We start from the raw sequence: 23,405 nt of genomic DNA, 5'->3' as shown, positions 1-23,405 counted from the left end.
CTTTTTTGGATTTTTTGCATAGTTACTTGAAACACTAAAAAATGTGACATTTACTGATGGAGAGAATAAATTTCAATTTGATTCACAAGGGGACATTAACACTGGATATGATGTTCTGCTTTGGAAGGAAGTCAATGGACACATGACCATTATCAACATGGCTGAATATGATCTAGAAAAAGATGTTTTCATTTTTAAAGACAGTGGAACTGAAAAGGAATTCAGGAATCTAAAGGTATTATAATGCTACCCTGCACCGCAACACCCATTAGATTGGATCTTTTTTTCTGGGAAATGAGGGTTAAGTGACTTGACCAGGGTCACACAGCTAGTAAGTGCCAAGTGTCTGAGGCTGGATTTGAACTCAGGTCCTCCTGAGGGGCAGTGCTTTATCCACTGTCCCACCTAGCTGCCCTGGATCCATTTCTAATAAGACTGATTTAATGCTCCTATTATGAAACTGCAACAAAAAAGATTGTATTTTCTTTAAAGAATAATAATAACAATATTAATAATAACTGATCATGATGTTATTTTTCAGGGTTTACAAGGTACTTTATATTCATAAATGAATAAAATGAAAAGCATTTGTAAGCACTGTCTTATGCGACAAGCACCGTGCTAAGTGATGGGAATACAAATACAAAAGATAACCCCTGCTCTCAAGAAGCTCACATTCTAATGGAGGGAAATAGCACATGTAGTTGGGGGAAGGCAAGGAGGGGATTGACCAGGAAGGGATGTTTTGGTTTGGAAAGTTATTTGGATGATGAGTAAAACCATAAGGGAATTGATTAATATCCCTTCCCACTAAGAATAGCAGTATTGATTTTTTTATTACAGTTCCAAGGCTGGAAAGCAAAGAGGATTGAGTGGGAGAGGTATTCCCAATGCAGAGTCAGGCAGATGAAAAGAAGTTGCTTGGGGTGACGCATGGCTTTGGCTAACTAAATATAGCTGGTCATGTGATACACTCACCAATCACCCATCATCTTATTCAAATCCTAATAGCAACTCTGTGACGTAAATTCCACAGTTATCATCCTCATTTTAGATGTGTGAAAACTGAGGCTCTGAGAGATTAAATAATTTGTACACCAGGTCTTCCTGACTCCAAACCCAGCATTCTTTCCACTATGCTCTTTTTTTAAAAAATTAATTAATAAACCATAATGTTGATATTGTATCTTCTTGTCAAGACTTGAATTTCAGAAGAGGGTCAGGAGCTGCCATTGAAGAAATATTTGATTCATTCATTCACCAAACATTTATTGTATTTGGCTCAAATTACAGAATCATAATTAGATTTGCTCAAAGGAAAAAAATTCTTAACTATTAGTTATTCCCCAGGGGTCTTCAAGGAATGAACAGATAATTACTTGTCAGGTATGTTCTGGAGTGAATTCTTCCTAAGGTTACTGATGCAGCTAAATAGAGAAGTGTATAGAACTCTGGACCTGTAGTCACAGAAGCTTGAGTTTGAATCCAGTCTCAGACAGTTTGCTATGTGACCCTGGACAACCTCTGAGACAATATAAAGAACTTGTAAAGCACTTTTCCAAGCTCATACCATTATTTAAATACTAACTCTTGTTTTTAATATATAAGTTGGACTAGATGGTCTAAGAAGTCCCTTCCAATGCAAAAGTTCTAAGATTCTGTTAAATAGCCTACATACTTCCAAGTGACTTGTCTTTATTATGGTTTTCTGACGATCATAGTAGCTATATCAAGTGCATAGTGATCTATTTCAATGACTAAAGACCCAGCAGGTAAACTAATCCTTTGGCCTCTTTTCTTACTGTGTGTAGCAAGATTCTCCAAACCTTTCTAGACAATAATCTCTCTTTGATTCTCCTGAAGTCTTAAATTCACTGGGTGGATGAGAGGCAGGAATGAAATGTCATTCTATGTGGAGAAAGTGGGGGAATGTGCCTTGGGCAGCTCCATTGGAGGAAGGGGTCTAGTTCGTGTTGGTAACTACTTTGAGGAAGGGGCATGGCAGTATCTTCTCTCCCTACTTTAACCCTTTTCTTCCATTCCCCACCCTACTAAGCATATCTTCAGACTATGAGCAGGAATGAAGCAGTATCTATGAATTTTTGTCCCATGGGTTGTCATGATCAAAGAATTTGACACCAAGTAGGCAGGCTTAAGAAGAAGAAGAAGAAGAAGAAGAAGAAGAAGAAGAAGAAGAAGCCCCTCTATATTTAGCTAGGCTGAAGCTTGGAAAATAAATATAGTCTATTGCTGCGGACATACCCAAAGCTTCTCCAACATGATAGAATCTATCAGAGCTTGTGCTCTTCTGGAATAGCCTTCGAGAACCTAGGGTCACCTCCACCCTACCATGAGGCATCAGAATAGGCTCTCTTCAGGATCAACTGTCAATCTTCATCAATGATTTGGGGAGCTAAAATTTCCGTCATTTTGCCAAAATGATCTTTCAAAGATCTAAACAATCTAAATGTCACCAATATATGCTGAATGAACCAAAAACAATGATAGGAGAGGGAAGAGGCCCAGATTTATCTTCTCAATGATTTTTTGCTCTGGCTGATAGGAAAGTTATTTTCTGGTTCCTAAGAATATAACACCTGGATGGCACTTTAGATTAAAATTTTTTCATGGGTAATCCTTAAATCAGATGACCTGTACATAAATAATCCAGAGTTTATCACAACTGTGTTTAAATGACAAAAGAAATTATCAGTCAGCACAGGGCACTGAACTAAGAAGATATCCAAAATCTAAGCATATTTCTCCTATAGTCAGGTCCCTTTCTTCTCTACATAAAAACAGATGGGTGGGTCAGTAAAATGGATTTAGACTTGGATTTATTCTAGTAGTATTGTGGTCTTAGCAACAAAAATCCCTAGATAGCCTTGAAAAAGTTCTAGACCCTCTAGAAACTCTAAACTCCAGACCCTACTTTCAACTTATAATAAGTATGCTGAGAATGATTTTTCCTGTAGTGAGTATCATTAAGATTTATAGATTGGCATAAGGAGGACTTGAATTTAAACACCAAAAAGACTTTTTAGAAATAAAATACAGTATAATTCCAAAAGTAAAAGAGTTGGTAGCAATAGAGTCAGTGCCAGAGCATTGAGTTAAATCTAATTATAGTAAATTAAATACGGATAAATTCTTGCACTGGGGTAAAAAAAGTCAGTTTTGCACATATAGGATTGGGGATGTATAATTATATAGCAGTTTGTCTGAAAACTATATATGGAAATTTAAGTGGACTAAAAGTTCAAGATGAGTCAGCAACATGATATGGCAGCAAATGAAGTTAATGCGACCTGTCTTCCAGGAATATCCAGATTCAAAAGTTACTCCTTCTCCTCCTTCTTCTTCCTTTTCTTCTCCTTCTCTTCCTTCTCCTTCCCAGATTTGTAACTTCATTGTTTTAGGGAGATCTGATATAGAAACCAACACAGATCAACAACTCAACTCTAACTTATAGTCTTTTAACAGTTTCCTGAGACACTGTGTGGTCAAGTAACTTGTCCATTGTCACATAGGTGGTATGAGTCAGAGGCCAGACTTAAGCCCATGTCTTCCTGAATCCAAAGCTGCACCTTTATCCTCTGGACTATTCTACTTCTCAATGCCAGAGATAATACCATAAAAAGAAAATTATGCTCCCCAAAATTCTATTTTAATTCATTTTGTAATAGAATTAATTGGCAGCTACATGGCGCAATGGATAGAGCACCAGGCCTGGAATCAGAAAGGCCTGAGTTCAGATCCAGCCTCCAACATTGACTAGCTGTGTCAACCTGGGCAAGTCACTTTGCCTCTGTTTGCCTGAGTTTCCTCACATGTAAAATCAGATAAAAACAGCACCTACTTCTCTGGGTTGTTGTAAGACAAAAATGAGATGATAATTGTACAGCCTGGCACACACAATGAGCTAAATAAATGTTAGCTATTATAATGGTTAACATGGTAACAATTAATAATAACTTTGGTGCTCACAAAGTGCTTTTTTCCCAACACCCCTGTAAGGTAAGTTGTTAAAGTATTTTAGATCCATTTTACAAAAGAGGAAACTGAGGCTCAGGGATTTTAAACATCTTGGAACCATGTGAGTCGAGCTGACTTATGTCTGAGCTTGGACATGGACCCACATCTTCCAATTCCAAAACCTGAGTGCTCAATATGCATATTTAAATATTATTTACTCTTTGGGGTTGGTAACACAATTTTAAAAATAGCTCTAGAGGGCAGCTAGGTGGCACAGTGGATAAAGCACCAGCCCTGGATTCAGGAGGACCTGAGTTCAAATCCAGCCTCAGACATTTGACACTTACTAGCTGTGTGACCCTGGGCAAGTCACTTAACCCTCATTGCCCCAGAAAAAAAATAACTCTAACTTGAACCTTTAATGAGATACTTTCACCACTTTAATCTTGATCATTTTCAAAGATTCAACAGATTTGTACATCCTATAGCTTCAGCATCTTTCCTCCTCCCTTCAGCCCAGAAAAGAGTCTCTGAGGGTTTTAACCTTTATGGAATATCATGGACCCATTCTCAGAATACCATTTTCAAATAATTGGATGAAATTCTAGATTTCAGTTAGAGATTAATGAAAATAAAGGTGTGAATTTTTCCCCATCCAAGTTCATATGCCCTCTGAATTCTGTTCACAGGTGTCTTTAGGGTTAAAAATCCCTTATCTAGAGGGTACCTTATACTATAAAATTAAATGTACAAATTAGAAAGGCCCCAGGAGGCTTTCTGGTCCAACCACCTCATTTTACAGGTGCTGAAACCAAAGGCAGGGCATGTAAACTGACTCACCACAAAGTCACAGAGAGTTTTCACCAAAGGAAGGAATCCATGTTTTTTGGCTCCACATCTGGTGTTCCTTTCACTGCCACTACATTGTAAGTGAGTAGGATTGGGGAATGAGTCTGAGGCCTGCACTCCGCTTCCATCTCCAATACTGTCTATTTCTCTCTATTTGTTTTCGCCATTTTTCAGACATGTCTGACTCTCTGACCCCTTTCAGGGTTTCCTTGGCAAAGATACTGGAGTGGTTTGCCATTTCCTTCTCCAGCTCATTTTACAGATGAGGAAACTGAGGAAAACAAGGTTAAGTGACTTACCTAGGGTCACATAGCTAGTAAGTGCCTGAGGTAAAATTTGAACTCACGTCTTCCTGACTACAGGCCCAACTCTCTATCCACTGCACCATCTAGCTGCCCTTATTTTTTTCCCTCAGGGCAATGAGGGTTAAGTGACATGCCCAGGATCACAAAGCTAGTAAGTGTCAGGTGTCTGAGGTCAGATTTGAACTCAGGTCCTCCTGAATCCAGGGTTGGTGCTTTGTCCACTATGCCACCTAGCTGCCCCTAGCTGCCCCTAGCTACCCTTATTTAAGGCCTTTTAAAGAAGTTAACAATTATACAAATATGCACAGAAAGTTCAATACACATTAGAAACTGGATTCCTCCTTTAAAAAATATTCTCCAGTTAATATTTTATTCGTTTTAGCTTTTTAACTGTTTTTAGACCTCCAGCTGTCATGAAAATGATAGAAAAACATATCTAAATCTAAATCTCTACCTGACATCCTAAGTTAAAACAATGAAAGCATTTTTTTTCCATTTTTTTTCCTAGCAAATTCAATCTAAATGCTCCAGCGAATGTCTGCCTGGCCAAATGAAGAAAGCCACCCAAAGTCAACACACATGCTGCTATGAATGTGTGAGCTGCCCTGAAAATCATTACAGCAATCAGACGGGTAAGAAAAATGCCTGTTTTCCAAAGACCTCAACATATACCATTCCTTTCAAGTCCAGCATTTTCTAATGAGTCCTTCCAGCTATCCCGAAACCCCAGCTAGGTCTGTTTTCCCTCAGTCAAGCCTGTCTTTTAGAATGTGGAGACATATCCAATTAAGGGGAGAGTCTGGGAAGAAATATAACTGCCAATTCAAGATGTAAAAGAGGCATAATAATAGCACCTACACAGGGTTGTCATTGAAGACAGTGAGATACTATGTGTAAAGCGCCTTGAGAACCTCGAAGCATTATGTTAAAGCTAGCTGTTCTTATGGTTATAATCGTTATTCTTATTCTCTAGATCACACTGTCTCTCTAGCAACTCCTGAACGACAGGGCTGAGCACCACAGGGGAGGAGAGGCACCTGGATGCAGCAGGCAGGTGTCTGTAGGAGATCTTATCATTCTCACCAACCAGGGGTAAAAAATGAAGACATGAAAGAAGGAACTTTCAACAGGGACAAGGAGGCTGCCTCCTGATAGCAGAGAGTTGCTAGTAACTTATTGTTTGTCATTCCTATCTTTAATAATATCATGGTAACCAGACCAGAATGCAAATTAAAGGATTAGCGTGAGGTCAGCAGCCATCAGAGTCCTAAAAAGACAATCCATGATTCCAGGAGCTGAATTGAGCAGAGGAGCTCAGCATTATCCTGCTGCCCATTGTGACTTGTTTGTAATGGTAACTGAGCCCCAAAACTGAGACCTGAACTAGACATGGAGAGATAAAATGACCCAGGCTACCCTTACTTTTAGGCAAGGAGGACATAAAAATCATTCCATTTTGTTTTTCCTGAAGAGCTCTAGGACATAACACTTCCTTCCCAGGGTTGTTGTAAGGATCAAATGAGATAATATCTGTAAAGCACTTGCAAAACTTAAAACATTATTTAAAATGCTATTATTACTTTTTCTTATCATACCAGTTTCAATAACATATTGCAATGGCTTTATGATCTTTTGCTTTTTTTTACGGTATGAAATTCCAACAGCTCTCACATTCCACCACTTCAATACACTCTAATTCACTTCTTTTTTTTTGGGGGGGGGGGGGTGAGGCAATTGGGGTTAAGTGACTTGCCCAGGGTCCCACAGCTAGTAAGTGTCAAGGGTCTGAGGTCAAATTTGAACTCAGGTCCTCCTGAACCCAGGGCCAGTGCTCTATCCACTGCGCCACCTAGCTGCCCCTAATTCACTTCAATAAATATGTAAGTGCTACTACTAAATGCAAGACACTAAGAAGTGTCCACCCATTGTCTAATCAGAAAAGACTCCAAGTCTAATTCCTCTGCAGCAGAGGAATCAAACAGAATCTGACTCTTCGACCCCATAACAGTCCCTAGTGTAGCCTAAGCCAAATTAAGATGTAATTGGGAGGGGGCAGCTAGGTGTCGCAGTGGATAGAGCACCGGCCCTGGAGTCAGGAGGACCTGAGTTCAAATCCGACCTCAGACACTTAACACTTACTAGCTGTGTGACCCTGGGCAAGTCACTTAACCCCAATTGCCTCACCCAAAAAAAAAAATTAGAAAAAAAAAAGATGTAATTGGGAAACATTTAACAAAATAAAAATAACGTATTTATATACTCATACATATATATGTATATATATATAATATATATCTTTAAAATGAAATCAATACTCAACTACATGTCAGTGGGTCCTGCTTCTATTCAACTTTGACACCACTGCTCTATAGCAATTTGAAGTATCTAGTAAGGTATAAGGCAGCTATAGGTAAGTATCCAATAAGGCCCCACTTGGAAGCCTCCTTGGGGCATGGAGTCGGACACTGGGCTCTCTAAGGCCATACCAATGGAACATAAGTTCCTGAAGGTCTTATCAAACAAGAAAGGGTTCAAGTACAGATATGGTCTACAGACCTTGCAGGTGTTGTCAGAGAGTTACTCTAGCCAAATTCAAAGACACTCATCACCAGGTTGACCATTAGGTAAAGAATTTTCCAGCTACTATATCATAAGAAGACTGTCAACCGTGTTGTAGAGGGGTTATAGTCTGCATCATTCTGATGCCGCAGAAGTATAAAATCTTTAATGTTATGTCCAATGACTGGCACTCTGATGTTCTTAGAATACACCTTATTTCTAGCAACTTACTGTTGTAGAAGGATCTATAAGAGACATTGCAATATGGCAGATAAGAGAGTTGGCCTCAGGGCCATGAAGACCTGAGTTCAAATCCCACCTCTGACACATACTACCTGTGATCCTTAATTAACCTTTCAGTGTTCTAGTAGCTCTCAAAGATTATAAGTTTCAGGGGCAGCTAGGTGGCTCAGTGGATAGAGTACCGGCCCTGGAGTCAGGAGGACCTGAGTTCAAATCCAGACTCAGACATTTAACACTTACTAGCTGTGTGACCCTAGGTAAGTCACTTAACCCCAATTGCCTTACCAAAAAATTTTTTAAAAAAAGATTATAAGTTTCAGGGGAAAAAGCTGGCTAGCCTTTATCAGTAGAGAGAATATCTTCACTTGGGAGTTCCCTATACAATGAAATCATGGGTCTGGTCCCCCTGCATAATAGTCTAGCATAATGATGACCACTGTACTGACACAGAAGGGCCACATGTGCTTTCAGAGGTGGCCTTACATATTTCCTCTAGTTCTAAAACTACATAATAAATAATAATAAAAGCTAATATTTATATAATATGTTAAGGTTTACAAAGTTCATTACATGTTGTCTCATTTTAACCTTTCAACAACTCTTTGAGGTAGATGTTATTTTTAATCCTCATTTTACAGATGAGGAAACCAAGGTGGGAAGAGATTTAGTGACTTGTCTAGTCATTTAGTCATAACAAATAATTTTCTAAGGAAGGATTTGAACTTGGGCTTTCCTGGTTTTAATTCTAGCACTCTATCCACTGAGACTTCTAACTGCCTCTACATCCTTAATTATTATAGATCCATAAGAAAATAGACCCTCTTCCTTCCTTCTTTCCTTCCTTCCTTCCTTCCTTCATTGAAAACTCTCTAGATTCCTTCTTTGTATCTTCTTTCCAGGGTTTTAGGCACTCTGTTACTTTGAGTACAAAAGTACGTATTCCCCCTACACATACAGAGAGAGAGAGAGGACCTAAATCCCATCTAAATCACCATCATCACATCTCTGTATTTCCTTCCTTGTCCCCTCCCCCTCAGCTGACTCTTTTTCCTTCTCTTGGTAAGACCACTGTATACTTTTATATTTAGACCCTCTTGACCACTGTCTCTGTCTGAGCAGCCACTTCTCATTTTAGAGTCAGGATTGCCAACATGATTCTTTACTACAGTAACCTGGCCTGTCCTACCAATGCCCACTTGGATGCTCCCAATTTCAATGCCTTCTTCTCTATTGTAGATATGGATAACTGCCTTTTATGCAACAATGAGACCCACTGGGCCCCAGTGAATAGTACCATGTGCTTTGACAAGCAAATTGAGTATCTCAATTGGAACGACTGGTTCGCCATTCTGCTCCTAATGCTCTCAGCACTGGGGATTGTCTGCACTCTGACAGTTGGAATTATATTTACCAGAAACCTGAACACCCCTGTGGTCAAATCATCCGGGGGCTTGATCATCTGCTATGTGATCCTCCTTTGCCACTTCTTCAGCTTCGTCAGCACCAGCTTTTTTGTGGGAGAGCCACAAGACTTTAAATGTAAAACCAGGCAGACCCTCTTTGGTTTGAGCTTCACCCTGTGTATCTCCTGCATCCTGACAAAGTCCCTAAAAATTCTACTAGCCTTCAGCTTTGACCCCAGATTACAAAAATGTCTGAAGCGCCTTTACAAGCCTATACCCATTATAATCATTTGCACAGGGGTACAAATGATCATCTGTATAATCTGGCTTATGGTGGCAGAGCCTTTTGTGGAGGAGAATTTCTCCATACCCCGAGTTATCATATTAGAGTGTGATGAGGGCTCCATCATGGCCTTTGGTACCATGCTAGGCTACATAGCTATCCTGGCATTTGTTTGCTTCATATCTGCCTTTAAAGGCAGAAAGTTACCAGCAAATTACAATGAGGCTAAGTTCATAACGTTTGGCATGCTCATTTATTTCATTGCATGGATAGTATTTATCCCCGTTTATGCCACAACTTTTGGCAAATACCTACCAGCTGTGGAAATCATTGTGATTTTAATATCCAACTATGGAATTCTTTGTTGCACATTTTTTCCTAAATGCTACATCATTCTCTGTAAGCAGGAAACCAATACAAAATCTGCCTTCCTTAAGACATTGTATATGTACTCTTCCCAAAGTGCAAGCAGCCTTAATGTGAGTCATATTTCACTGGATTCCAAGCCCAGTGAAGACCCTCTTCCCAACCACAACTTCTGTTACAAGTCCCCAGTTACCCTTGAGCAAGACAAAGCCAGCCAATCCCACATGGCTGAGCACGTACAATCTGCAAGGAAAGGAACTGCTAAAAATATAACTGGGACTCTCCCAAGAAAAAGAATATCAAGCATATGAATGAAGAACTCCCAGCACATGAATGAATTGCTTTCAGGAAGGGAGAACAGGACCACTTGAGGGCAGGAGTCACAATATTCTAAGATTTCTTTCCCTAGGCATTTCTATATTGAAATCGCCATCAAAGATAAATTAAAATCACACTCTATTCATAGCTCTGAATCATTGTATTGGCCCAATACCTTCCAGGCCTCCTTTAGAGGTTTGGCCTACTCCTCCTCAGAACTCCAATATGAACCTTCCTAGAATCTTCACTGTAGCTCTCTTTAGGATAGGTTGGTCAATAGGACATGCACTCTACAACAAAAGTAGCCAAAGAAGAAAAAAGTATATATATATATATAAAAATTACTAATACTTGCCTGAAATAACATAATTTTTATCTCCTCCCACAAATACAGTGAAATTTTTATTTTATTTTGGTTTTGGATATTTGTTTTTCATTTTGAGACTTGGTCTTCCTATATCTTCCAGGTTGGAATTGCAGTGACCTCTCATGGTCCAATTCCCCCACTGCACAGAAGCTTTGACTTTCTATGTTTCCCCTCCTTAGGCAACCTGGTGGCCCTCTGCTCCTCAGAGCTTACCATAATGGTGTCAGACTTAGCATGGACACCAGATTGGCTCTGTCCAGTACAGTTCAGAAGTCCAGAGCTCTGGAGGCAGCTAGGTGGCACCGTGGATAAAAGCACCGGCCCTGGATTCAGAAGGACCAGAGTTCAAATCTGGCCTCAGACACTTGACACATACTAGCTGTGTGACCTTGGGCAAGTCACTTAACCCTCATTGCCCTGCCAAAAAAAAAGTCCAGAGCTCATGATCCACCAAAATGGATTACCCCACATAGCCGGGATTATAGCTGTGTCCCATCACACCTAGCAGAGAACAACTTGTATAGAAAATAGCCTGTTGTGTATTTATGGTTCTGGATTTCTATGCTCTTTGCAAAGCATTTTGTGTTCATTTCATAACACTTCCATGATGAAAACCAATGAATACATTTATAAAACATATCTAAGCAGGCCATAGGCTGTCAACTTTTTGAGTTGTTTAGCAGAACTTATAAAGAATAGGTTGAGTGTTAATTATCTGTTGAGACAATCAAGAAGTAACTGTGTTAAAGGGTTCTGGGACAGAATAATTGAGATAGAAACTAAATGAAAACTGTAGGTACTGATACAACATCTTAATCATCAGTCTAAAGAATGACATTTAATTGTACCCAATACATAAATTGGTTGAAGTAATATCCCTCCTTAAGAAACTTCAGTTCCTTCCTGTTTCCTCTAGAATAAAGGCAAATTTCTTATATCACCTCCTGAAAACTCCTCAGCTTGACAATTAAAGCCTTTCAAAATATGGCTTAAGTGGGGGCATCTAGGTGGCACAGTGGACAAAGCACCGGCCTTGGATTTAGGAGGACCTGAGTTCAAATCCAGCCTCAGACACTTGGCACTTAACTAGCTGTGTGACCCTGGGCAAATCACTTAATCCTCATTGTCCCACCAAAAAAAGAAAAGAAAAATGTGTGTGTGTGTGTGTGTGTGTGTGTGTGTGTGTGTATATGTGGCTTAAATGTATCATTCCAAGATATCACAAATTTCATGTTTCAGGCAAACTGGCCACTTTCTATACCTTTTTTTTACATCTTAAATTTTCTTTTTTTATTGTAAATGTATTAATCATCAACAAACAAAAACATTTCAATATATAAAGATGGATAAGAAAAATGGTATCACAAACTGAACCATTATATGTACTTTTTTTAAAGCATATATGTTACACATACGTATATGTATGTAGCAAATTTAACATGATTATTAACAAAATTCTATTTGTAGCTTTGGTACTTTTTTGTTTTCTTCTGTACATTTAAGAAAAGATTTTAAAAAAATATTTTATTGATGATCTTTTTACATCAGTAACCTACCCTGCTCCATAAAAGTCTTTCCCTGTAACAAATACGTGTAAGGCACCTCACTTGTTGATTCCTGAACTCATCCTTCTATCTCCCACTCTCACTTCCCTGTGCAGGTGTGGGGTCCAAAATTGTCCATTCTGCAAGAAAAGCCACTGAGGCAGAGCTCAAAGCCAATAGCACTTTTTAAAGGGTCTATGGTCCCTATAATGAAGAGGACCTCAGATCTTTCTCACTATCTGAGATGCCTCCTTTGCCCGGGGCCTTACTTTTATGGGGTTTGTCCAAACCCCATCAAAGAGGCATGGTAAAATACAGAATCTCATAGGTTGATATATTTTGCTCTTAAGGACCAAAACTGACATATCAGCAGGGGAGTCACAGGTTGGATGAAGCACTAGACATCTTCACTGACTAAACAGTCATAAGATGGGCAAGGCAAGAGTTATCTCCAGTGATTAAATGGTCATAAGATAGTCACCTCCTCATGTTGGGCAAGAGAGGGTGATCTGGAGGTACAAAAATAAGTTGGGGAAGGACAGCTAGGTGGCATAGTGGATAGAGCACTGGCCCTGGATTCAGGAGGACCTGAGTTCAAATCCGGCCTCAGACACTTAACACTTACTAGCTGTGTGACTCTGGGCAAGTCACTTAACCCCAATTGCCTCAAATTTTAAAAAATAATAATAATAAATTGGGGAACTTTCCAAAGAATCAAGGCATCCCACCCACACTGAGTCTGGACACGGAGTTTGAGCAAAACTGGATGGAGATATTTTTGTCAGCATTCTGGTGGTTGTGCAAGGGAGCTTCCTAACTGGTAAAGTGGTGAATGTTTGATTAAAGTCTGAGGCCTACTATAAAAGCTTACTATAAAGACCCATCTTATCTAATTATCCCTATATGATATATGTAAAATATCAAACTGACATACTGATTGGAAGAGAGTAGGGATCCAAATGAATCATTTCTCACCGGGACTCTGATGTGTTCCTTCCTCCACCTCTTACTATCCCTAGCCTTCTGTAAGGTTCAGTTCAGGTGTTAATACTCTCCTCCTCCTCCTCCTCCTCCTCCAATTGACATGTATGTACTCATCTGTTTACATGCTGTATCTCTGTTAATAGAATGTAAGCTCCTTGAGGTCAGAGACTATTGTAAGTTTTGTTGTATCTCCAATGCTTTAATAAAAGTAGAAGCTTAATAAATTCTTGATGGATTTGGGTTATATTAAATGGCTTTTTGCTTTTCTATTACTTTCTCTGAAAAGCTAAAAAGTCCTTTATATATACTAACCACACTGTAAATTGTATGAGGGTAAAAAATAAATGTCTTGGCTCTCCCAGTGCCTAGCATATGTTCTGCACAAAGTAGGCACCAAGCAAGTGTTTGTTGAGTGAATGAATGAATTCACTAAGAAAATATTTGTTGAATTTATTTATAAAAGATCTCATATAAATAAATACTATTGCTGCTGTCTGAATTTTACCTGAGGTAAATTTTCCCATCCTTACAGGCCAAATGACATAAGCCAAGAATAAACCCAAGTCTCTTATTTCTTAAATACATAGATTTAAGATTTACATAAGAGGGATACATGATCAAAAGGCATTGATGGAAAAACTAAATGTGAATTAAGACCATATTGCCTATACAAACCTTTGGGGTGGGCATTGTTCATTTGAGTAAAGAAGGAAAGAAGCAATGAAGAGAGGGAGGAAGGAAGAAAGGGAAGGAGGAAGGGAGGAAGGAAGGAAAGAAGGAAGTAAAGAGAAGGAAGGAAGGAAGGAAGGAAGGAAGGAAGGAAGGAAGGAAGGAAGGAAGGAAGGAAGGAAGGAAGGAAGGAAGGAAGGAAGGAAGGGAGGAAGGGAGGGAGGGAGGGAGGGAGGGAGGGAGGAAGGAAGGAAGGAAGGAAGGAAGGAAGGAAGGAAGGAAGGAAGGAAGGAAGGAAGGAAGGAAGGAAGGAAGGAAGGAAGGAAGGAAGGAAGGAAGGAAAGGGGGAGGAATAAATGAAGGAAGCAAAGGGAGAGAGAAGGGAGGGAGAAAGTAAGCATAGATTAAACACCAACTCTGTGCCCAGGCATTATGCTAAGCACTTTAGAAATATCCCATTTGCTCTTCAAATCATCTTTTAGAGGTAGTTGATATTTATCTCCATTTTATACACGTATCCTTCAAAATTGCTAATATAGAGTCCTAAAATTTAATTCAACATTAATTATTATTATTATTGTGCATAAACACAAAATAAATATGGATTAATTGATGACATTGTGTCATATCATTAGGGGCAGCTAGGTGGTGTGGATAAAGTGCTAGACCAAGAGTTAGGAAGATATGAGCTCACATCTTGCCACCAACACTTACTAGCTTTTTGATCATTTAACCTCTGTTTGCCTTAGTTTCCTCATCTGTGAAATGGGAATAATAATAGCACCTACTTCTTTGGATTGTTATGAGAATCAAATTAGATGACTGTAATTTAATGCAATATATGACTCTCTTTTTTGGTTTTAAACTTGATACTTTTCAGCTATGTAATTAATCAACTAAACCTTGAGTGAATAAAAAGTTGTTGATGTTACTATCCTGCTTCTGGTTTCCTTGTCCCTTATATCTGTGTTGACATGAAAACAGTTTCTATTGCTGACAAGAAGCAAAACTGTGGGAAAGCTTCCAGGCCCTTGGATGTGGTCATACAAAACATCAACAAACAGCACTGTTATGTCAACGAGATAATAAGGTAAATATTGTACCATCAACGCCACTTGACAAATATTTGTTGAACGCCTCTTCTTTGGGAGGCACAGGCTCAGCCTGGACCAGGGAAAGCTTAGTACTTTAATACTAGCAGCTGTACATCTTTTCACATCCAATTCAAAGTGGGAAAATTTAACTTACACTGAGAAATGAAATCATACTTATTTAACTTCCATAAATCACATTTCCAAGAAACACTGAATTTATATAATGCCCACTCAGGATAATCCACTGAGTTCAGAAAAAATTAAAATGCAAGCTACTTTTGGATGGAGGAGAGAATGTGCATTTATATAGCACCTACTGTGTACCAGACTCTGTGCTAAGGATTACAAATTATATTGTATTGTATCGTATCATATCATATCATATCATATCATATTATGTCATCATATTATATTATATCATTTGATCTTCACAGCAACCCTGCAAGGCAGGTACAGTAGGCATTGTTTCATTCTTTGGACTTGTATTCCTGGTGTAGGCATATGGTAGCCTCTTAATAATTCCTCTTGATGATTGGTCTATTGATTAATTGATAGATCAGTCAGACTGGCTGCTTAGCATCATGTGAATCATACAATCAGATGCTTAATATTTTTTATACAACTGTTTGAGTATTATATAGACATAGCCAGAGTCATAATTATTGAAACTTCTCCATTTTTAAAAAAAACATTAACAGTTTCAAAAAATATATATTGAAAAGAAAATACTTGACCAACCTGTATTTTTAAAAATACTCTCTAAGGGAAGCAGTTTTTCATTGTTTCTTGAGTTGTCCTTTTTTTTTTTTTGCAGGGCAATGAGGGTTAAGAGACTTGCCCAGGGTCACACAGCTAATAAGTGTCAAGTGTCTGAGGCCAGATTTTAACTGAATCCAGGGCTGGTGCTTTATCCACTGCTCTACCCAGCTGCTCCTTGAGTTGTCCTTTTTTATATGGACTCTGATTTTAAACAATGCAATCTTACTTTCAGATATACAAACAAGCCCTTGCTTCTACTGACTATGCCATTATTTGATTTCCTTATTATACAGTTCATTAACAGTATCAGAAAGCCCTAAAGCACAGTCTGAATAGCCTTGGCACCCAAAGTCAAGCAAATAGCAATGAATTTATTATAGCTTCCCCAAATGCAAGTATTTTCATTCCAGCCATAAGGTCAACATTATGCCTGTTAACAGTTGTTTGCAACTTCTATTAAAGCATGGCTTTTTCCTTTGATCAGTAATTTTATTTTATTTATGGTGGGGGTTTTTTGCAGGGCAATGAGGGTTAAGTGACTTGCCCGGGGTCACACAGCTAATAAGTGTCAAGTGTCTGAGGCCAAATTTGAACTCAGGTCCTTCTGATTCCAGGGCTGATGCTTTATCCACTGCACCACCCAGCTGCCCCTTGATTTTAAAGTATTAATTCTAAGCACCATGGTAAAGCAGTAGTAGTTCCATTTAATGGTTCACAATTCTCTTGAAAGTTCGCAGTGATGGTCCAAGGAGATTATTTAATGGCGCTTTCAGCAGTAAATAATTGCCCAATTATGTTACAAATATAGTTTCCCTCCATGACAACAAGCATGAGCATGTTTGAAGCATTATAGGTTTCTTTTTTGCAGTGATTCAAAACTACCACAATACTAGCTAATATTTATATAGTGCTTACTACATGCCAGGCACTGTTCTAAACTCCGTACAATTATTAGCTCATTTGATCCCCGGAACATCCCTTAAAGATAGGTGCTATTATTAATCCGATTTTATAGATGAAGAAACTGAGGCAAACAGAGGCTAAGTGACTTGTCTAGAATCACATAGTAAGTATCTGATGTTGGATTTGAACTTGGGTCTTCCTGACTCCAAATCCAGTGGTCCATCCACTGTGTTATCATGTGTATAATAACTTTCATGTTTATGCAGTGATTAGATCAGATTCTGACTGCTTCTGACTGCCCAAGCACGTGTTCTTACAATTTCTCCACCTGTCATCATATGGCTTCCAAACTGTGACAAAAGTCCAACATTCAAGTGCAAATCAGTTCCCAGAGGTTGGTCATATGCATGCACGTGCTCTCATTTGTATTTTGTATACCGCATCAGAGCAGTTCCCTCATTCCCCTCTGTTATTCTATAATCACATGTCCTCAGTTTATAATTACATGATCAAGATAGTTTGCATTCTTGCAGTGCAAATGTCAGGCTGTCTGAAAAACATGATTGCTGGGTATGTGCATTGTCAGTCATCTTAAAATTCTCATGGACAGTTACAAATGTTCTACAGACACAAACCTTATATTGCCTCTCATTCTAGTTTTATTGCTGTTTTCTGATTTAAACTTATTCTCTGCTTATGTTACCATTCTTCCATCTGGAAGAATTTCAGATGAACTGGTTGGCAACACAGGCCAGTTCTTCAGTACAGTGTCTGTGAGAGTATGGTCTGCGGATCAGAGGAGAAGAGAAAGAAGTCACATCTGAAGAGATTCTTTCCATAAATAGTTAAAATATAAACATTGTTATAAATTAATCAAGAAATAAAATTTTGCATCATGTACATTGATCCTTTAATAAAATACTTTCACTAGCCAGTAGAAAAGTAAATATTTTATATCACAACTAGCTATTCGTTTTTAACATTTGGTCAGGTGGATAAAATATTTAATGAATTACCATCTCTTAGCAAGAGAGCTTGTACATTTTTCTTATCATTTTCTACCACACATTTTGTTTGAGCAAGTGCTTTCACTTTATTCTTGTTTTAAATCAAAATACAGAAATAAATGATGCAGAACCAGATTTAATGCTATATCTGATGTTGAGACAAATATTTTAAGCCTTAGTTCAAATAAAAAGTCCAATATTGAAATTAAGTTTATATATGATAATCATATTATGTTAAACATTTTTAAGTTGTAACATTTCATCAAAAATGCCATTTATATTCAACGAAATTTGCCAAGTAAAAAAATTTATATGAAGTTTTAGTGATAATAGTAAGCATATGAGTTCTTGCTGGATTGCTTCTTTTTTTGTGTTTTTTTTTTTGTTTTTTTAAGTGAGGCAACTGGGGTTAAGTGATTTGCCCAGGGTCACACAGCTAGTAAGTGTCAAGTGTCTGAGGGCGAATTTGAACTCAGGTACTCCTGAATCCAGGGCCGGTGCTTTTATCCACTGCGCCACCTAGCCGCCCCCTGGATTGCTTCTTTTAATTCTTATAGAACATCTCAGGTAAAACATTCATAATCATTTTATAATTTTATATTTAGTTTTTCACAATTGTGGGTAGAATAAATCTCATATTTTATCATTTTAATTATATAATATAAATTTTTATTTGGAATTAAACTCCCCTAATATTAGAAGAGGCCAAACAGAAAATCACTTCATAAGACAACATGCAATATTAAAATCTTAACACTGAAAAAAAAAACAGAAGTAAATATAAGGTATACATTATCAAAAACAACTGGGGCAGCTAGGTGGCGCAGTGGATAGAGCACCGGCCCTGGAGTCAGGAGGACCTGAGTTCAAATCCGGCCTCAGACACTTAACACTTACTAGCTGTGTGACCCTGGGCAAGTCACTTAACCCCAATTGCATCACTTAAAAAAACAAAAAACAAAAAACAAAAAAACAAAAAAAAACAACTAATGAGGAAAACAGGTTAGGATAATCTAAGAATCACTAGAGCACCTAGAAATAATGACCAATAAAAATCTTGTATGGTATAATTCAAGAAATCATAAATGAAAACTATTTACCTCCCCTGGAACTTGTGGTCAAAGTAAAAATTGAAAAACTTTAATAATACCAACCTGAAGGAAATTCCAGAATGAAAATTCCCAGGAATGTCATAGACAAAAACCAGAGCTTCCAGCATCCCAAAAGCAATTATTCAAGTACTAAGGAGCCAGAGTTAGGATCGCATAAGATGGGGCAGCAGTCACCTCAATGGAAAGGAGAGCTTAGAATATGATATTCCAAAAGGCAAAGGACAAAAGCCTCTCAAGCAAAATTACAAATAATTTTATAGGGAACAAATAGAACTTTAAGGAAAGAAAGGATTTTTAAGCATTCCTGATGAAAAAGGTCAGAATGAAATAGACACTTTGAAAAGGAAATGCAAGAGACAAGAGAAGCATATATTTGATCATTTCAAAGAGATTATGTGAGAATGAATTCTTTACCTGATATTAAGGAAGAAAGAAATAAGGGTTCTCTCGGAGTTTTAATGTTTGCAAGTGTCATGGGGAAAGCTAAATAAGATGCTGCCCTAGCCTGCCTCTTGCCAAACACAGGAATGGGATCCCTGGGTTGTCCCATCCTAGGTACTGCTCTGGCCCGATCTCCTGCTGTGAGACTAGGCTGGTTTTGCACTTCCCCTTTACACTTATACCAGGTTGTTTCTATTGTTTCTACTGAAGAAACAGACTCAGGAAAGACTTCAAGGGGAAGATGGCACTTGAACTAGACTTGAAAGAGTTATTCTAACAAGCAAAAGTGAAGAGGGAATGCTTCTAGGCATGGGGGTGGCCGGTACAAAGGCAAAAAGATTGGAGATGGTGTTGTGGGTAAAGAACAGTAAGGCAGCCAGTTCGGCAGAATTATAATGTATGTAAAGTGGAATAATGTAGTACAAGGCTGGAAAGATACAGTGCTTCTTTCTACAGGATTCTGAAAGTCTTTTTGTGTAGTCCTGGACAGAATGGGGGAATTAAAGATTATTCTCTGGTTTTCTTTCCTTTAGGTATATTTTTAGAGTTTTGCTGGGATGTTTGTGGTCAATTCTCTGGGCTCCTCTAGGTCCTAATATATTGCCATCTTCCCACAATATCTCCTACAGTTTTTTTTTAATACATTGGGATGCCTACTGATGTAAATTGTTTATGGGCAATGTAGCTGCTTTGGGTACTAGAAGTGTGTGGTATTGGCCGAACTCCTAAAATGCCAGTCAGTATAAGTGTGAATTTGAAAAGTTGTCTGAGCAGCTAGGTGATATAGTCTATAGAGCACTAGACTTGGAATCAGGAAGACCTCAGATACTTACTATTTATGTGACCCTGAGTATGTCACTTAACCTGTGTTTGCCTCAATTTCCTCATCTATAAAATGGAGATAATGGGGGAAGCTAGGTGGCACAGTGGATAGAGCACCGGCCCTGGAGTCAGGAGTACCTGAGTTCAAATCCGGCCTCAGACACTTAACACTTACTAGCTGTGTGATCCTGGGCAAGTCACTTAACCCCCATTACCTCACTAAAAAAAAATGGAGATAATAATAGCACCTACTTTGCAGGGTTGATGTGAGGATCAGATGAGATTATTATTGTCTGGTACATATTAGGCATTATATACATGTTAGCTATTTTTATTATTAAGGACTGCCTGCATGTTCAAATATATCTAAGCTCCTTTGTAGAAAAACTTCGGATTGTCTAATCAGATCTCTTATTTTCTTACTTTATATTCCAAAAAGTCTACCCAAATAGCCTTCTTTGCGATCCTAATCTCTGCATTGAAAGACACCTCAAATGCCATTGAAATGTGTCATCTTTAACTCCTCTTTCTTTTCCTATATATTTAATCAGTTGTCATATCTGGTCATTTCTATCCCCATAATATTTCTCCCATTCATTCCACTCAGTCATCACTCCAATTCAGACTATCATCACCTGTTACCTAGTCTATTATAATAGCCTCTTAACTGCCACTTTCATCCACATAGCTGCCAAAGCAATCTTTCTAAAGCTCATGTCTGATCCTGTCATTTCCTTACTAATTTATTCCAGTGATTCCCTATTGCCCCCTATTGCCTCCTCTATTTAGTATTTAAACTCCTTTATAGTCTGTTCCCATCCTATCTTTCCAGCCTTGTATTATACCTTACTGTCATACATTATGCCCCTTTACATGCATTATAATTCAGCCAAACTGGCCTTCTTACCGTTACTTACACACAACATTCTGTCTCTTCATACTGTATACTTTATATTTTATCCTTTCCCTCATGTCTGGAAGGCATTCCTTCTTTACCTCTGTTTATTATAATAACTACTTTTTTTCAAGGTCTAGCTTAAATGACATTTTCTCCATGAAGCCATTTCTGACTCTCTACCTCTTCAATTGCGAATACCTTCCTTACAAAATTGCATCGTATTGAGGACAGCTAGGTGGCCCAGTGGATAAAGCACCGGCCCTGGATTCAGGAGGACCTGAGTTCAATTCCAGCCTCAGACACCTGACACCTAACTAGCTGTGTGACCCTGGTCAAGTCACTTAACCCTAATTGCCCCCACAAAAACAAACGAAAATTACATTGTATCTGCTCATGTGTGCATATATAGATATTCAAGCATGTGTGTATTTCATATTGTCTGTATTGTTATATATGCAGGTATATGTATATGTGTTTATGAATGTATATGTTATTTCTTTGACTATAATATTAATGCTATCAGGACAAGTACTATCTCATTTTTGTCTTTATATTTCTAGCACCTTTCATGCCTGACAAAAAATAGATGCTTAATAATTCCTTACTGATTGATCTCCTACACATTTATTATCATGGTCTATTCTATAATATAATTAATTGATAAATTAATTACATGGCTCGTCTCTCCTTACAGGAAGAAAAAATGAAATATCCTATTCTTGATATCATATACAATTTTACTAGAAAGGGTATCAAAGACTCTTTTATGATGACAAAGCAGTCCTCAATTAACTCCTTGAGTTCTGTTACTCTAATTAAAAAAAGGTATAAACCCATTGTGCAATGAGTTTCTGCATAGGTAAAATACCAGCTCTGGCTTTTTCAAGGCACTGAGAGAATTGTTATTTTAAAAGAAGGGGTGAAGGGTCAAAGTACACTTGGAGCCTCAAGGATTATGATCACACTGATTTTGACATGCCAAAGCTATCTTGTGTCTGACTCAAGGTAAACTGCTAATTTAACTACTTTTCAGAACATTCTGAGGGTGCCACTGCCATCTAGTGGTGAATTATAGTTTAACTTTTCAATGACTATCTAAAAATCAGAATTTATGACCAAAGATGCTAATAAAACCATCCATGATAACTTAGGTTTAGCAATAATATGGACTGTCCAGGACCAGGGAGGTTAACAGTTCTGTTTTACTCTTCCCTCATCTGAAGTACCGTGTTTGGTAATGGGTGCCACATTTTTTAAAAGACATTGATAAACTGGACTTGCCTGGTGAAGGGCAGTCAAGCTGTTAAAGAGAAAAGAAATCAAATTATATGAGGGTGGGTTGAAGAAAGCGGAAATTTTTAACCTTGAAAAAAAAGAAGTCTTGGGAGGAAAGGGGGATGTGGAACAGATATAATCGTGTCTTCAAGTATTTGAAATGTTCTCGTAAAGTACAGAAATTAGATTTACACATGAGGAGCAGTAGATGGAAGTTGCAGCGAAACAGATTTCAGTTTCATATTGGGAAGTTTTTCCCAACAATTAGAGCTATCTAAAAAGTGGAGTACATTGCATTGGGAAGTAGTGGGTTCCCTCTCTCTAGAGGTATTCAAATGTATGCTGGAGAAGTGTTGCAGTTCATAGAATCACAGAAACCCAGAGTTAGAAGAGATGTCAGAGTTCAATCTATATTTCTGCAACAGACTCAATAAATGGTCATCCAGTCTTTGCTTGTCTATATAAATATAAAATCTTATACTTGGGGGCAGCTAGGTGGCACAGTGGATAGAGCACTGGCCCTGGAATCAGGAGGACCTGAGTTCAAATGCAGCCTCAGACACTTAACACTTACTAGCTGTGTGACCCTGGGCAAGTCACTTAACCCCCATTGCCTCACACACACACTCACACTTGGCTATTGGTGCCTCTCCAATCATAGGTCCTAGCTACTAGTAGACTCTGTAGTTTAGGAACTCTAGTTCTAGTGTCCTAGTGCTCTGTTATTGTTGTTATTCAGTTATGTCCAACTCTTTGTGACCTCATGGACCATGCTGTTCATGGGGTTTTCTTAGCAAAGTTACTGGAGTGGTTTGACATTTCCTTCTGTGGATTAAGGCAAACAAAGGTTAGGTGATTTGCCCAGAGTCACACAGTCATTGTCTGAGGCCAAATTTGAACTTAAATCTTCCTAACTTGAGACACAGGGCTCTATCTACTGAGCCACCTACCTGCCTCCCAGGCAAACTGAGATTAAGTGACTTGCCCAAGGTCACACAGCCAGTAAGTGTCTGAGGCCAAATTTGAACGTGAGTTTTTCTGACACTAGGCCCAGTTCTCTATCCACTGGGTCATCTATCTGCCCAGTGCTCTAATTACTTCATATCTCACCATTCATGCTCACCAGTCTTATGAAGTAACAAGACTTCCATTTCTTCCTATCTCTCTTTTCCTCCTTTCTGCATTCCAACCAGGATGGTTATCCTACATAAAACCTACATTTCACCATC

At 38.4% G+C, this 23,405-nt stretch overlaps 1 protein-coding gene across 1 annotated transcript in view; it reads left to right on the top strand.

Moving 5' to 3' along the window:
* GPRC6A (G protein-coupled receptor class C group 6 member A) overlaps window positions 1–10,294 on the top strand; it is a 34,210-nt gene extending 23,916 nt beyond the window's left edge. The window contains exons 4-6 of the mRNA XM_043964711.1: window positions 23–235; window positions 5,638–5,761; window positions 9,168–10,294. Of these exons, the coding sequence (XP_043820646.1) occupies window positions 23–235; window positions 5,638–5,761; window positions 9,168–10,294 (1,464 nt within the window). The remainder of the gene's footprint in view (window positions 1–22; window positions 236–5,637; window positions 5,762–9,167) is intronic.
* The last annotated feature ends 13,111 nt before the right edge of the window (window positions 10,295–23,405 follow it).

This window comes from Dromiciops gliroides, chromosome 4 (assembly GCF_019393635.1).
Source record: "Dromiciops gliroides isolate mDroGli1 chromosome 4, mDroGli1.pri, whole genome shotgun sequence".
Taxonomy (NCBI): Eukaryota; Metazoa; Chordata; class Mammalia; order Microbiotheria; family Microbiotheriidae; genus Dromiciops; species Dromiciops gliroides.
The sequence above is the reverse complement of the archived record's forward strand: the minus strand, read 5'-3'. Positions and strand labels throughout refer to the sequence as shown.